Raw genomic sequence first — 17,402 nt, 5'->3', positions numbered from 1 at the left:
CTCCCATAATGCAAAAGGTGTAAATGAGGCTGAAGGAGGGAAAAGGTCCTGACAGGAATGTTTTCCAACTGTACACAATAAGCAAACAGACAAGGCCTACATACGTTAGCGAGTCGTCCCAAGTCTGCCTGATTTTCAGGAGTCTCAGACACGTTGATGTTGCTCGACATGTGTGACGGCTTGTGTTTCTAATCTAAATTTCACTTTGAATTTCTTTATCACTACATATTTTCATGCTTTTTTTCATATAAGCAGCAGAAATATGAAAGTCATCTGTTTTCAGCTCATTGTTCAATATAAGCTTTGCTCATCATTTCAACTACGATTCATCTGTCAAAACAAATAAAGGATTATATGAATAAATCTGTCTAGGCTTTAAATTTGTTGAAGGTAGAAAAGCCTCCAAAGTGGCAGTAATTATTACTGCAGTCACACACTTTTTGTGTCTTTCCATGGCATGTTTACAAGAATGACACAAGTCGGACCATGTAGGTGAGTTTTTTTTTTTTTTAGTTGAAGCTTTTAAAACCACCATGGTGAATACGGCAAATGTCAGTGACTCGTTAAACGATCACAACCACTTCATCGTGATCTCTGACTGCTGCTTTAGACTAACGATCCTGATCCCAGCTCCCCAACATCACAACTAGGTCTTATTCTAATCATATGCAGAAAAGCAGTTCTCCAGACAATAACCTCATCTTTCCATTAGCGAGACCCTGAAGTACAGCACTCCTCACTGGAATATTATGAAGCCTTGTATTTATAGCACATGGTCTTGCTAAAAGGTAATTGGTGACATGTCCCACTGCTGATATGTAGAATAGAGATGATGGGATTCATATCAAGTCTGAGTCTTCACATGCACACTAAACAGTGATGAATGGGCTGAAAATGGTGTCTTTCTAATGATAGGGCTGTAGTAAGAGAAAGGTGTATGATGCCTATCCCATTTGATTTATTACTCTGACAAACGTGTGCAGGCAATTACTGAGTCATAATGTTTGTCGGGTTTGGGGTCCTCAGTGTTGAATAAGCATTTATTATGGGTTGAGCCCCGTCAGTGCAGTCATGATTATTTTATCAGGTCCACACAGGAAGCCACACAGAAGATTTGGGGAGTGTATATTTCAGCCTAATGAAACATGATTAGCTAGCACAGCCAATGAATCACAGTGCTCCTTAGAAGTCAATTAATCAGAGTCATCTTGTTAAGATTTTTATATATATTAATGTACCTTTATGTTTGAAATTTCAAGTATGTGTGGATCCCAACTGTCTGAGTTTAAATTCTGAGAGAAAGTTAATTTATTCTAAATAAAGCAACATTTATTATTATTTTTTATCTCCAGTTATTTTACCCCAGTTTTCAGTATTAGTTGTGTCCAATTCCACCCACTAATTCTACTAACGTAACACCACCAAGCTGAGAGGACGAAGGCTAGCATGTTTCCTCCAACAAACGTGTAGCCAGCCATCACATCTTTTCGATCTGGCACCAACAGAAACTCATTGGATGGCTCAGCACAATTGGAGGAGAGCACCAATCACCAGCTATGCCACTATGCCAGCAAGCAGATGCCCGGATTGGTTAGCCCCACCAGAGAACATGGCCAATGATGCTCTCTCTGACCCCTGGCCTGCGTTAGCACTGGCACTTCACATGAACACCATACATATAGTTTTTGTGCTATGCTGTACCTGTTGCTGCTTCAATACTCAATTTTTTCCCACCTTAGAAAATTATTTCACAGATTCCTGCTGTTAAACATGAAGATCTTAAACACCTCCTAAGCGTAATTCTGCATGTCGGGATTAATCAAGATGTCAAACACGCAGTGCACTCTTGTCAGTGCTTACTAAATCATGTTCGCCTTCATGCATGACATGATTAGTTCTTTGTACAGATGGATCTTTGCACAGGCACCAGAAGACACTTCACGGTCTCTAAAGTTGCTGTACTGTTAGGTCAAGTGCTCTTCACCAGCTCCTCAATGAACTACCGCTAGCAGTGAGCATCTAATCCTGAAGATACTGAGGCTGTGGAGTTTAAACAGCAATCTACAAACCAGAGCATCTTGGGCCAGGTTGCCGGGTCACGAGGCATCTCGTCAGCACCATCAGGACCACACTCACAAGTCCGAGGGCCGACCAGGCTTTGGCCCAGGCATGAGAGGTTTATCCTCAGAATGTAGGTCAAGGACCACGGTGCAATTCCTCGACACTGCCAGATAATAGTTATCCGGTTTAAAAGATACCCAGGGATGTGGTGCCAGACAGCACATCAGCGTGGCAACAGCAGGGAAAGGTCAGCCTCACAGATCTCAGATCTCAGCCCTTCTGTCAAAGTAACTTTGATGATATTTTACAAAATGCCCACGACGAGTATAGTGCCCGTCAAATGGAAAAAAAAAAAGAAAAGAAGAATTCCCTGCCCCCTGCTGGCCGCCGAAGGCCAGTGGTGCTGAAATGGAAGGGCAAGGGCCTATGCTAAGTGGAAAGGTCTGGAATATTTGGCTTCCCACTGGTATCGACATGACTCCAGACTCCAATTACCAGGAGCCACGTCCCCTCTGACGCACACAGAGGCCTTTGTTATCGCCGCGGACACAAACACAGCCCGCCTGCGTCTGGCCCTGGCTCTGCCCGCACTGGTATGTATTTCCCAGCTGATAGAAGCTGAGGTGCTTCAAAAGGAGAAGTGGAGTTTCATCTCCGGGTTTGCTTTAATTACGGAAAACACGGAGGTTCTGGCAATTGGTCAGTGGAAGCAGGTGAGGCATTCCTGGTCCTCTACAGATAAATGTGCCTGTGTGTGGTTTTAGGCCTTCCTTTGTCTCTGCTGATTTTGTCCCTATTCTCAGAGTGGGAGTTAGACAGCATTTATGTTGCAGTTAGATGCGTGATGTGTAGGGGTCTTTGGGGAGTATATGCATCCACCATGGTTGTAAAAATCAGTTATTTAATGATTGGTCATCCTCCTCCCCTTAAAGAAAAATAAGCTTTTTTGCAGTTTGCATTGTCAAGCTTTGATAATTAAAGCATGATTCATAAATGTATATGTTTGTTAATGAGTGTCCTTGGGAGTCTCTCTCTGTATGTCTTTTGGCACATTAGAGAAAAAAGACAAGGCAGGGAAGGGTCTTGCAAGGGCTTTAGGGAGCCTCGTTGCCTTTGAAGACTAAATATCCCTCTCCATTAAGTGGCAGACACCATGGGAGTCTTAAGCGCATTGGCCTGATTTAAGCAGATATATAGAGCAAATCCAATGCCCTGTGGTCCACACAGTCTGTTTTGAGTCGGAATAGGGAAGTCCAATTAATGAACGATTTATTTGAAGACATGATCATGGATATTCAGTTCAGTGGTCTCAGCACGTCTCGTTGCAGAGGGCCTCAAGTCTCACACTTACATAGTCGTTTACTGGCAATTGGTCCATGACGTCCCTGGCTTGACGCGCACCCCTGGCCCGTGTCTCTGGGGCGTCCGCCACGTCCCCCACATCCTCTACGTCGTGGAACTCAGCCTCCGGAGCTCAGACGGGAGAAAATGGGATAGGAGCCTAAAATGAGTACATGTCCCCGTACAGCGCCTAAACATGCCCCGTTGTGATTGGTTCTTCGTTATCGTCGGATTTTGTTTCTTATCTTTGGTTCAGTAATATGTTTCAGCGATTTCCTTATATGGGGGTAATATGTTTCAGCGATTTCCTTATATGGGGGAAACTTAACGGAGTGTTAGTAGGTTAGTAGATCAACCACATCAGAAGAAGATAAACATATTCAGGTCCTCAAACATTTTCAAAGTCTTTGTTAAATAGGTCAGTTTACAGCTTTCATGTGAACTAATGAACTAAACAACCTCTTTGAACCTTTCCCCTGTACATCACGCTCATACCTATTGCTTTTCTCGTGCTCACTGACAGAAGCTGCTAAATAAAAGATATGCAGTGGCAACACAGGAATGCAAGAAGATGGTGTCCACCTCAAGCTTATGTTAACTTTTCATGCTCTCTCATGATATATTTAGGACGTCCATCTAAGAGCATGATATATGTATTGCATTGGATGATTCCAGAACTACAGCCGCTACAGGTACCTTTAAGAAGAGATGGGTGGATCCAATGGATAGGCAGATCCTCACACATCTCCCAGATCTTGGAGTTGAGCAGGAACATGGTGTCAGTGATTGGTTGCTCAGTAGGGATCCACACATGAGAGTCCAGCACCTGCATATCCACCTCACTAGGCCGTCCCACCTGTTGACGGGACATATGTTAGCCTTGCCTCATCATCCCTGCACGGGCCCGGTCCGGACACCATGTTCCATGTGTCTCCACTCCCTCATGCCACATTACACTTTTCGTGTCCACCGGGAGTGAAAAGACTAACAACCAGTCACGGCTGCAATATACAGTTTGACCTCCCTTGTAGGCCTACAGTCGTTCACCTTAGCTGTTCCCTCAGCTTTTTTTCATTAAACCCAGACTTCTTCCATCTTTTCTCCTTTCTGCAGGTAGCACTGGTGTTGCATTCTAAGTGTTGTGGAAACGGAAGGTGGAAACTGACTTTAAAATGACTTTAACTCTGTTCAGTGGGGGCAGGGAAGACTGATGTATGGCACAGGCCCACAAAGTGTAGTACATCATAGTGACTGTGGTCTCCACCCTCTTTTAGCACTATGCGGCCCAAGTACTATTAACATGTTTAATTTGTTGATGCCGTAGTTCATGAGCTGTAAAGTAAACTATTATCGCTTAATGATAGGGAAGGCATATCATTTCTAATAGAGATATATGAAGCACTTTAGGTAATGTAATCCCATAAAATATACTGTATGTTTGCTTTTCCCTGTGTATATGTAAATACAAACAAACACTCCTCCTATTCCCTTGTTAATGAGTGGAGAGAACAGAGTTAAGGCTCACTTGACAAATGTTTTTACAAGGTGATTTTCTCCCAGTCTAAAGCTTAATTGCACATTAGTTAAGCTTGATGTAGAATCCTGGGGCAATAGTTTGAGCTCCAGCCGTTTATATTAGGTCAGTTTCCCCTTTCCCCGGTTCTCTTTTTCATCCAACCTCTCGTGCCACGTTAGACGTCGTTACTCTGCGTGTGTGTGTGGCGGCATGGCAGTGACCTGTGGCGAAGTAGAATCCACACCAGTTCCACCTGATTAAAAGTGGCAGCCAGTCTGAAGCTCCCTTTGACACAGTTTCCTGACTCTTAACGCACACGCACACACGCACACACGCACACACACACACGCACACACACGCACACACACACCAACACACCAACACACACACACCAACACACACATGCACACACACAACCCCCTCTGACATCACGCTAAACTAATGATGACTTGGAGGGCAGCCCATGTGCCACAGCAGTGGCTGCCGATTTTAAGCTGAAATTAAAACAGGGGCCGCTAGCACACGGCAGCCCCCATTTAATTGGTCCTCTTAACTACTCAAGCAAATCACGCCTCCCTCACAAGTAAATAGAGGTTAAGCCACTGATCCTGCAACATGATTTTTTGTGCATATTTGAGAAATTACACCAATAAACTCAAGGGGAGAAAATCTCCAGGGACTTACAAAGGTCATGGCAGAGGTGAGAGGAGGAAGAAGCAACAAACACGTGGAGATACATGTACAGCTACGCTGCGTTATGATCACACTGCTGGCGCGAATGCAAATGCCCAGAAGAACTTCTCCACCCAAAGCTCTCTGAAACTGAAGCCTCATCATCTCTGGCTGTTTTCTTCTTACTGAAGAGAGGTTCCATTTGTCAAGCAGAAACCCAGGAATTAATGCCAAAGATTTTTGTGAGCTTAAACATAGACCCTGATGCTTTCTTCTGGCATGCCGTACGTTGCATGCGGTACGAAATGTTTATGCTGCTGAAATTTGTGGCCCTACGTGGAATGTAAACTATCTTAATGGAGAAGGAGAGGACAAGAAATGGACAGGAAGGAGACTTATCCTGAGAGAGAGAGAGAGAGAGAGAGAGAGAGAGAGAGAGAGAGAGAGAGAGATCTGCTGGAGGAAAGGGGCGTGATTTCATCGTTTGCATTTAAGCAGTGGGTAACTAGTGGGAGGCTCAGAGATTGCCTCTTTCATCATTTCTTTGGCTGAATAAATTGGAAACTGTAAAAATACTGGCAGCAAACAATTCATGTTTGTCACCTGGATGTATTCGGGGGGCGCTTTATTTCCTTATCAGCTGTGTGCAGTTTCTTCTCAGCCTGCATTGTTTTGTGGCACCTTGCACCGAGGCGGTGGAGCCGGGCTCTCTCATGCCTCGCGGCTGGCTTGCACTTGGAGCTAATAATGCTGGTGTTCACCCATACCTGCTTAACATGTTTACAACCCAACCCCCTCTCTCTCCCTCTCTCTCCCTCCCTTCCTCTTCACCTTCCTCCCTCTTTCACTTTCTCCCTGGCAGCACACTGGCAACTGATTCCTCTATGCCACTGCCAAGTTTATTTTGGTTCTCAAAGATTTATGCAGGGTAGGAATGTAAACGAAGATCTTTAGTGCCCTGGTTTAATTCTCCTCCAAGCTTGTGGCTTTGGTGGATTCTGACAAGAGTTAAGTCTGTGTTTTGATTGAAATGGAAGATCATGGTTCAGAGTCTCTCAGGTTTAGAGAGATGTGTGCTCATAGTCAGCCCAGCTTGCAATAATCCTGCATGATGTGTGTCGTCCCCCCCACAATCTCCTCTGTTGGCCCACTCTGTATCACCCCCCCCCCCCCCCCCCCCCCCCCTCAATCTCCTCTCTTGGCCCACTCTGATTGATTTCACATCTGTGAAATAAGGCTGGTCTGAAAAGTCTAATTAGGTTTCACAACGTGCAGAAATTGGGAAATGGCAGCGACATATGGCGCTTGCTTTGCAATTAGTATCTGTAAACATGGATTAGACAATAAAAATAGGAGGCAGAGGAATTGCAGCCTGGTTTTGTCTATAATGCCTTCTGTTCATGAAGTCAAAGAGGATATTTAGGGCTAGAGATGACAATAGATCTGCTTATCTCCCGCATGGGAAGGTGCAAGAGATTAATCTTTGCTCTAAGTCCCTTTCCCTGGTAAATGTGAATAGTGAGGTGGCCTGTGTTAAAACCATATCTGAATGAAAACCCAACACAGAGCACACTATCTGTTATTTTTGATAATGCTAATAAACTAGGCATTTTATTGATAGGATTTGTCCCATTACATTTGCTGAGCATCACAGATAGCCATTAGAGTCCAAGCAGAGAGATGAATCACTTCAACCCTGAGTCAAGTGAAATTTACGGAGCAAACATCTTCAAATACCATTTTAATGGTTTACCTTTCTGAAGGACCTCACTCTCTCCTTAAGGCTATTTGGACTGAGCCTTCAGAGGAGAAGATTAAAAATTAATATTAGTTCAGGATTGATGGCAAACACCATTTGATGTGTGCCACAAAGGGGTTATGGGATTGTGGACTTTCTGATGGTTTCATGGGCACTGGAGACCCAAGTTTATACTTTTGTGGAAAATGCTGGAGGCAAGATGAGAGGCAGTGGGTGGGGGCATGTTGGAGGGAAGATGAGAGGCAGTGGGTGGGGGTATGTTGGAGGCAAGATGACAGGCAGTGGGTGGGGGCATGTTGGAGGGAAGATGAGAGGTAGTGGGGGAGACTGGTTGTAGGGAATCTGGAGTAAATTATATTCTGCCGTTCTTACAACTCTTTTTCGCTGATACTATTGCAAAATTCATGATGTTTTTTGTGTCTTTAGGAGCACATCAGTGGGAGACGAGCATCCTGAGAAGGTGTGTGCTTTGGCTTACCTCAAGCGCAGCCTCCTTGATCTGCAGCTCAGCCAACGTGGGTAGCTCCTTGGTCTGAGTACGGATGTAGCATCTGTGTTGCTTGGCAAACTTGATTCCTGTGAGTCCCTTAATAATATTAAGCAAAAAAATTTGTAAATAAAAATAAACAAATACATGTTTTTTTCAGATCTTTTAATGAACGAAAGGTAGCATAATGTTTTTTAACATATCCCTGTAGAAATGGATAATTAAGCAATAAAATCACTTTTCTATGCACAGAAGCATGTTTAAGGATAGCTTTTTCTAGAATGTCACTCATGGTCAATCATAGAATAATTAAAAAAAAAAAGAATTACTTGAAATATCACATTGATTCATATCTTAAAAGTATGAGCCTGACCTAGAATCTCTTAGAAATCTATTCCAACAAAACAATTCCATATGGTTTGTGTCAGACATGCACTTTGTGATCCTCAGATCTCAAATGCCTAGCAATCAACATTCATGGCTACACCCATTTTGACATCACCTAATTGCTCCACCTACTCCTGTTCTGACACACCTCCCTTCTAGCACACCTGTTTTTTTCATGCAATCTGTACTTTTTTGTCTTAGACATTCCTGTCAAGGTTCCATCTATACCTCCCATAATGATTCTGCTCTTGTTTCTGTCTGGATCTTTGACCTGTTTCTAGATCTGGGATTTTGCATATATTTTGCCCTGATTTGTCTGTTCTAGATAGTGTAGATAGTATGACTCCTTTTTTGACTTTGGATAACAGTTTGGTCAGCTTTTTTTGCTATACCGAATGACTACATCAATTTCTGTCTTGGCTCTAGTCCTTTTTAAAATAAATGGAGTTTACTTCTTTGTATATTCACCTGCGTTTTTCTGGTCTGAAAGCAGGACAGAGAAAGGAGCTCGCTCAGTTGGAGAGAAAGCCTTGAAGTTTTGTACTTTGGAAGTAAGTGAATTGAAAGAAACTGTCCCATCACAGCTTTCCTTAAGGGGTTAAATGTGAAATAACCACGATGCTCACACGTAGTGATGAGACCTGTTCTCTTGTCTACCAAATAGTGACTTCCATTGAACTGAATAACCTGCTACTATAATGCAGGAGAATAGACTTCATGTCTCTTTTCCCCTCAAGCACCCAATCTCCCACTGATATTCATCTATCCTGCAATGCAATCTTTTCTATAGAAGAAAGACCACAGAGAATCAAAGGTGGGCTTTGTCTATATCATGGAGGGCTATGCCTTCTCCTTCTGAACTGTAAGAATCGAGTTGTCAACAAGGGTGCGAAGATGTTGTAATGTACTTCAGAGCTGAGTAAATCACTCAGAAAGCAGATATTTCTCATTTTTCTATCATCATGGTCACTCCATATTGTTCAGTTTCTCCCATCCTCTGGGTGAATGCTTTAGGTCAGCAGCCCGCAGAGGTGGGCATTCCAGGTTCAGACAGTAAAACTTCCCAGGATTTTACTCAAGCTTGCTGGGTTTTCTAATTAGTGTAAGCCAGGTAAAATTAGGGGAATCAACACAATCCTGGAAGGTTGAGCAAAATCTTGGTGAGGACTTTTACTTTCTGAACCTGGAATGTCCACCTCCAGTAGCCCATCACTCCCAGCACTAACACAGACTTACTCAGCCATGCCAGCTGGTTTCTAACACTTCACACGAGGAACTGATTTCTGGATTTAATATTCACTCCTTCAGCATTCCCATAGTTCTGGGCCTTAGGTGGCTACATGACCTTCACATTTCTCGCTGAGACCTGGACATCATTTCTTGGTCTAGTTATTGTCATCAGTCAGATCTGATTGAACCTGGGATTTGAATGCCTGCTACCACTGTACTGAATCTTCCCACTCAATGTAAGCCTAAGATTCCTGAACAATCTACAGATTTATTGGAAGTTTTTTTTTGCTAGATTAAGTTCCCTGAACTGCCACTCCATTTTTCATACGACTACACTATATATTTGACAGAAGCAGCCATTCCTCCTTGTTGCAGAATCTATAATCTTTCCCAGGCTGAAATTAAAGTCATACATGACTAGGTCTCAGAAACCTCAGTACTGGGATTCCTAAGACTTTCATCTTCTCCAGCTGCAGCTAGGTTTTTCTTTATTGACAACAATGGGTGGTGGAGGGAGTCTTCATCCATACATAGATCATAATGGACTTAATGAAATAATATTAAAGAGAGCATACTCTCTGCCATTAGTTGATTTTTCATAGAAAATCTAAGAGAGGCACAATCCTTTACCCAGTTAGACTCCAGGCATGCCTAGAGATTTAGGGAGGAAGATGAGAGAAAGACAGGACTCATTACTGATTGCAGCTATTATGAATTGCAGTTATGAATATTTGGTGATGGCTTTTGAACTGGCTAATGTTCTGTCGGTTTTTCAGGCTTTTATCAGTGACATATTCTCACAGATATATTGGAAAACTTTGGAATTGCATAGATCACATTTACTTCCTTCTCTGTTAAATCTGCATAAGCAACATGTGAGGCAAAGTACTAATTGGACTACTTAAAAATAATCTTTATGGCCCTGTTCACACCTGGCATAAACTTGTGTCCTGGGTAATCGGATCCTAAGTGGCCAGCACTAAGTACAAGCGTGAGTCTCAGGAACACATTCTAATTAACTCACTTAACTTTTGGATTTGGGTTCATCAGGCAGCATTACATCTGTAGTGTGAATGTCCTGTCCTGTGTCATTGCACCAACTGGAAAATATGTGATAATTGCAAGACTGTTTGGAAATCAGACTGCATGTAGACAGAAACCCATACTGGAATGTGAGCAATGATTTAGTAAATGTGACGTAGTAAATTTCAGTAGAAATTATTTAAAAAGTCACACAATCTCACATGGGTCCCATTCAAAATTCCAGGTGAAAACGGCAATGCATTTTGGCAGTTCCTTGTAATCGAATCACCCAAGACACGTGTTAATTTCAGGTGTGAACAGGGTGTATGTGAAAGGAGAGAAATGCAATTTGCACACTGAGCTCACAATATTTCTTGGCATGTCATTAGTCCCTAGGAAGTCATCATCGATGATGAAGCTTTGAAGGTTTGTGAGCTTTTGGAAATTTTACTTCAGATTTATCAAACTGGCCTTGGAAGAATGGTGGCATTGGCTTGAAGAAGCCATTCATTTCTGTGTTAACTAATCACAGGAATTTAGAATACCTGAAAATTGCCAAATATTTATTCCCCAAACAGGCTTAATGGTAACATTTCCTTTCTCATAGCTGATGCTAACCAATGCTTTTGGACAGCATGACCAGACAAGTTATCCATGGGCAAAAATAGCTCTGAATTCCTTAATCCACGTCACAACCAGTTTCAATCTTTTAAAGTTTTTTGAAACAAAAACCCCAATTTGTTGCCGATTCATGGGAGTTTAGGTGAAAATTCTACATTCTTGTCTATATGGACAACCCATTAAAGTGCATTAAAGGTTTTTTACAAAAGTGATGCTGTTCCTTATTACATGCAGCTCTCTCCACATCACAGATCCCTGACACGTCATGTCATCCTGCTCAGAGGTGTCAGTCCAGGGCCTGTGGGTGAAACTCCTCTTCAACTTTGCCTGCATCTCATGTGGATTTGGAGGGTGTTTGTGCAGATTGCCATCTTCTTGATGTCAGAATGTGCAGCAGTCAGCTGGAATACTTTGTGGACTGAGAACAGTATGGTCCCAAGGAAAGGTGTTGGGCACACGTCAGAGATGTTCTCTTCCCTGGACTGATGACAGACTTCCAGTACACTCATCCTTACAGGTTTGCTCTCCAACGTACCGTATGTCCAGTGTTATTGTGACCAGCCTTATGAACTTTGTGATTCTCAAACTCAAACTTCCAACTCATTCCTGTTTTTACAGTTACATCCCGCTATTTTTTCCGTTCTATTTTAGTCATTCCTTGCAAGGTTTCAGCATACCCTCCATAGTGATTCTGAGCATTCTTTGAACTGAACCAACTGTATTTAAAATAAGATAAAATCCATAATTCATAGGTCAAGAAGGGAACCAAAACATCTAGAACGGACAAGTGAAAAAGGCAAAACAGGTAAAATTGCAGAAACCAGAAAGGCTGAAACAAGCAATTGAAAACAACTGAATTGAAAAAAATTAATAGAATTGCAATGAGTCTTGATCTCTAACTCAACTTTTTTTTGAATCAACTGAGTGTGACCATGTATTTACTTGAATTATTTCTGGTCTAGGAACTGTAATCGGTCAGTCGGCCAGGTAACTGAACTTGTCAAATGGAAGTATGGCTAATGACCTGGAATTGTAATATAAATCTATACACGCACACGCACACGCACACACACACACACACAAACACACATGAATGTTCTTGTGTAAAATGTTGCATCAAGTGTAAATTTGACCATTTCATACTGCATTAGAAAACAAAAACATTCTCTTTCCTGTCACTGATATCTCTGTAAAACCATGTGCTTACCAGCACAATAACACTGCATATCCAGCTCTGCTTGTCAGTACATAAAAAAGTGCTATTAAATAAACATAAAAAAAAACACATTGTTTTCATCTAGACTTATTGTGATTAATTGCTATTCAGTTTCCTGCAGTGGCATGCTGCTTCACAGAAGAAGGGACAAACATCTGATGCAGCGTGATGATTGCTGTGCCTGGTCAAGCAGAAAATGAAGGAGAGGCACTTCATTACGAGGAGAAGAAATGAGGACAGAACGGGACTTGAGGAGCACTAAAAACATTCATGTTTTCCATTAGCTGGACTGGTATAGGAACGCAGGACGTCATGTTCCCTCTGTGCCTCCCAATAGCTGTGCTGCTGCAACACCTCCAGCTGAGGTGGGGCTCTGTGTCCCCAAACACAGCTGAAGTCCTGGACAGGGAGGTTTTCAGCGGAGAACTACTAAAAGGGTTACTAGATGTGGGCTGAAGACCTGTGTATGAAATCGTTGCTATTTTTTACAGTCAACAGCAACTTCTCAGTTGACTGGACTGTATTTGATATATGTTGAGGAAATATTCGATTTTAGATTTGTACAGCCCTCAGCCTCTTCATGGTTTTTTCTATTATTATATGTTATATTCTACTGCTGACATGTCCAAACCGGCATTTCTTGACACTAAACGTATGCTTACTTTACGCATGTATGTGTGCATATATGTGTGTGTATATATATATATATATATATATATATATATATATATATATATATATATATATATACATACACACATATATAAATATATATATATAAGCATACGGAAATCGAATATTTCCTCAACATATATCAAATACAGTCCAGGACAACTGAGAAGTTGCTGTTGACTGTGTCTATATATATATATATATATATATATATATATATATATATATATATATATATATATATAGACACTTTATGCATTTCTTGCCTCAGGATGGTTTGTCATTCTTTTCCATACACTTTACAGAGCAGAGATATTTCCAGTCATTTGAAAAAAACTGCTTTAAGGTATTCTGGGTTTTGTTGCAGGGCTTTCCATAAATACAGCCAGGATGAAGACAGCCTCATTCTCTGCTGTCCATCTCTCTTCTGTTCTGCATCCACTCTATGCTTTTCTATGCTTGTACAATTTTATTGGTTCTGTTTGAATGGGAGACAAACTGGGAAGTGATTTTTTAAAAGGTGTATTCAGTAAAAAAAAAAAACTAAACCATATGGACAGTCGTGATAAAGGTTCATCCAATGTTGTTTAATGGGTAACACACCATAGCATCTATACTGTTCACTTTTCCCCCCACATTATGCCCCGACAGCAACCTACAGATCAAGAGTCCATGACCTCTGTTGCATTTGCTGTCAGAAACAATAGAACGAGGATGTTGTCTTTGGTTAGGGGAGCATTATCTCTGCCTGCCCAGTCCTGGTGTGTTGTGAAGGAAGTTACGTTTACTGTGTGTAATGATTTGAAGCATATCTTCTTCATTTAAACATCAATGCTAAACTGCTGCTTACTCGAAATTACTTGAAATTATATAAAAGTATATTTTATTTTTTATTTGAATGGTTTCAATGATTTGGCTTCCAGTGTGATACTGCCTTCAGTCAAAATTATGTCCTTTGTGGTTGTACTCTAAAGGGCTGAGGGACTGAACAGAGCTAGCAACAGGTGTTCGTTTTTCTGAATGTGCTTCTTCTGTTTGGACAGTAACAAATGTTACCTTGACCTGGATCATAATAGCGCTAAGATCGCTAAGTCTGAAAACAAGATTAGGAGTTGAACGTTTAGGTCAGCCGCACTCACATTATGGAAATCGTGGACCTCCAGGACCTCGTCACTACCATTACCCACTCGGAATATCTCCAGACGTTTGGCAGGGTTGATCTCCATCACGCTGTCTGTCTCCACACCATCAAGCACAGCCTTGTACTCATGGTCGTACACCTACAATAAAAAACACATTATTCAGTTCTCTAAGATAAATTATTCATTTTTTTTCCTGAAGATGGAGACCTTAGGATTGGTTAGCCCCAATATAAACAGGTGCTCTATTCTGAGAAATTACAATATTCCACTCTGACACAGTATATATTTATCATTATTCAGCTATTGTTATTTCTGCAGAATTGTAACTCAGAGCCCAGACCTTAAATCCAAAACCAAAAGTCTGAGGAGGAGGGCTCATCAGTTTTAAAGCTGGATAATACTACACCACCATGGAGAACCAAACCTAAAAGGTATACATATTGGCTAAGCTCCCCTACATCAAAAAGCTTTGGTAAGGTGCATTCATCAGCATATTCCAAACAAGCATGGCAGTGTGTTAGCAGCAGGGCCAGCCCTGGTATGGTCTTTGGTGATAGCTGGGTAGAGCTGTGTGCATGCTTCTGTTGCCATAGCTTACAGCAACGCTCCTTTTCACTGCTTGTGTTAGCTGCTCTTGGACACATGCTACGTTTCTGATTCTCCAGGCTACTGAAAATCTTCTCTACCCACAAGCAACAAACAACATAAAAAAAACCCACACACAAATAGTTCTAGTTTAATATGTGTGCTAAGATTATGTTGTGGATATGTAGATAAACCTCAAAATAACTAACCGATACCTAAGCAAATGTAAGTCTTTTAGTGTTTTTAATTTACCTGCAGCTTGTTTAAAAAACTGTGTTTTTTTGCCCAAATGCCCTTGCAGTGTTTTCCTGTCCACAACAAGATTAAAACAAAGTCTCCATACATGCCCAAAACCACTCAGACTCCCTCTCTCTCTCTCTCTATCCCCCCCCCCCCCCCCCCCACACACACACATTATTTATGTGTGACTTGTTTGCCATCTATAATATTGTGAATAGAAAAATTTATATTCATTAACATGATGGCCCGATCAGAGCAAAAAGTCTGTTCAAATCTAACAAAATGAGGTTAAATTCAAAATGTTGCAAAATAGCCTCAAATTTAAAGCCATTAGACATGGTTAATGTGGTAGGTTTGTGTGATAATTGGGTAATGTTATGGTTTCCAGGGCCCCTGAAAACCAATTTTGTGTAATTAAGGTAGACTGTGAATATAATGTTTATTTCTGTTAACATATTCTTGGAAGTACAGAAACAAAATGCAGGATTATTTAAAATGTTTTGTAGTTACTCTATGTTTGATAAAACAAATGATTACAGATACCATTTTCCGGGATGTGGATCACTGACAGAATGTGAATAATATGTCCATGAATTCATCTTAGAGCATCTGTAGGTGTTTGAATAACCAAAGTGAAATGAGTATTTCATTCATAATATCAAATTACATTACCAAAAACGCCCTAAAATATTAAAGATTAAACAAACGAAAAGCTGTTGCCAAGGCGCAAAGTGACAGCTGTGGTTATGAAACATGAAAATGAAAAATGAATATGCCATTATTTGCCATTTGTGTAGTTTCCAGAGCTTCTACCAGTGCATAGGAGTGCTGCGTATCCCTCAACAGAGACAGGAACAGAACACAGGGCCTGCTGTAGTTCGGTACCTCCGGGGAACATGGATTTAAGTGTGTTGCTCAAGGGCATAGCAGTGGGGAGAATGTTTAATAATTAAAAATAGCAGAAAAAAGAAAAAATCCAATCTTGCAAAGAAAACTGTTAAATACCCACAGCTGAGTAATTGTAACTCATTACTACGCACCTTTACTAACTAGCCTTTTAGGGACATTAGAAATACATTCATCCTGCTGGAGGGCTAGTGTAGGACTTACAATTGAGCGAAAGCTTGCTAACGCCGCCATTGTTTCTCTTTCTCCCCTGCTCAATCTCTCTCCCCCGCTGGCCTTCCACTACATGTGTGCGGTCTCTGCGAGTTCCAGCTGACCAAGGAGGCTTCTGCATTAGCCTCTCATCACAGCTTCCCATTCCGCCTTAGTAGCCTTAATGCAAGTTGAAGGAGCTTGAAACTGTAAAGAAGTACGCATAATGAAATTTAATTAGCTTTCCCCATGCCGGGTGCTGAGAGTCTCGTGAAGGGCTTCGGTTCAAGGCAAACAGCTAGGAGACATTTATTCATTAATGCGCATGAGTGCGGCCGTCGTGGAGATACCTTGAGTAACATATTGATTTGTGCGTGACCACATTTGCTGCTCAAATATCAGAGGCTCACCAGTCCAAGGGTGCTGGCATTCTTTGCCTGACTGGGCTGTATACACTACAGCCTTTTCTTATACAGTAAGCATGCACATTGACTAAAAGGAGCCATCTGGTACCAGAAGTGTCTGGCATATCTCACGAAATGTTACAGCTTAGCATTTGATTTGTTAATGCATGTGAGTGGCTTGCACCTCATGGTATCCAGCCCAAAACGTGTTTTATATAAGTAACATGTACATGTACGATTATTGATATTGTTTCATCAGTGTCATACATTTTTCTGTGTGCCATGTGCTTTTGAAATACAACGGTCCACAGAAGGAGCTATTGTAGTCTGCTCAAAAGTGTATTATTGGACAAAGGAAATGTAATATTGTATCCCATGGAGATTATAAGAATGTGCAGGAAGGTTCCTTCTCTCACTGAGATGTGCTGTTAAGATTCTTTCCACCACCAAGACGAGACCTTGAGCTCTACATTCCTTGCGAGATCATTACTTGTATAAAGGAAGGACTGGTGCTTCAATGGTGTTTTGAAGATGAGGTAGCTGTAGTTGGCGATAGGCGTCATTCTGTTCGCACACTCCATTATTTACTCAAATTATCCAGCGAACGAATTTCCCATTGAAGCTCCCCAGCTTTGATACTGACAGACACATGTGCTAGAAAACATATGGAAGCACTTGTGGACAATCTTCTTCTGTTTGCATATTTCTATCCCCGGGCTCTCTGATCTTTGAGGTAGGCCATGTGTACAGCACCTAGATCCTGTCAACAGCCACTCCAGCACGAGGCGAATTAAGGACGGACAAGCGGGCCAATGAAGCCTGGGGTGTCTTACATCATGTGCCCCGCGGGTTCCTCGAGGGTTCCCCCGAGGGCTGGTGGTAAAGGTCACAGGACGCTGTCACAGGTGAGTGGAGGCAGGAGCCTCGTGTGCTCATGACAGCATGCAT

The 17,402-nt window shown here is 41.8% G+C and overlaps 1 protein-coding gene and 1 long non-coding RNA gene across 2 annotated transcripts in view; one reads left to right on the top strand and one right to left on the bottom strand.

Annotated features, from left to right (window-relative positions):
* Positions 1-17,402, bottom strand: part of tnmd (tenomodulin) — a 33,286-nt gene that overhangs the window by 2,024 nt on the left and 13,860 nt on the right. Inside the window, exons 3-6 of the mRNA XM_077021921.1 lie at positions 14,125-14,265; positions 7,828-7,935; positions 4,099-4,258; positions 3,413-3,534 (exon numbers count right to left, since the gene is read on the bottom strand). Coding sequence (XP_076878036.1) covers positions 3,413-3,534; positions 4,099-4,258; positions 7,828-7,935; positions 14,125-14,265 — 531 coding nt within the window. The remainder of the gene's footprint in view (positions 1-3,412; positions 3,535-4,098; positions 4,259-7,827; positions 7,936-14,124; positions 14,266-17,402) is intronic.
* LOC143527029 (uncharacterized) lies at positions 8,675-12,935 on the top strand. The gene is made up of 5 exons (XR_013134020.1): positions 8,675-8,774; positions 11,349-11,614; positions 11,850-11,902; positions 12,060-12,084; positions 12,425-12,935. It is a non-coding gene; the product is annotated as an uncharacterized LOC143527029 (long non-coding RNA).

The sequence above is a fragment of the Brachyhypopomus gauderio genome, chromosome 11, assembly GCF_052324685.1.
Source record: "Brachyhypopomus gauderio isolate BG-103 chromosome 11, BGAUD_0.2, whole genome shotgun sequence".
Lineage (NCBI taxonomy): Eukaryota > Metazoa > Chordata > Actinopteri > Gymnotiformes > Hypopomidae > Brachyhypopomus > Brachyhypopomus gauderio.
Note: the sequence above shows the minus strand (reverse complement) of the source record. Positions and strands in the feature narration are given on the sequence as shown.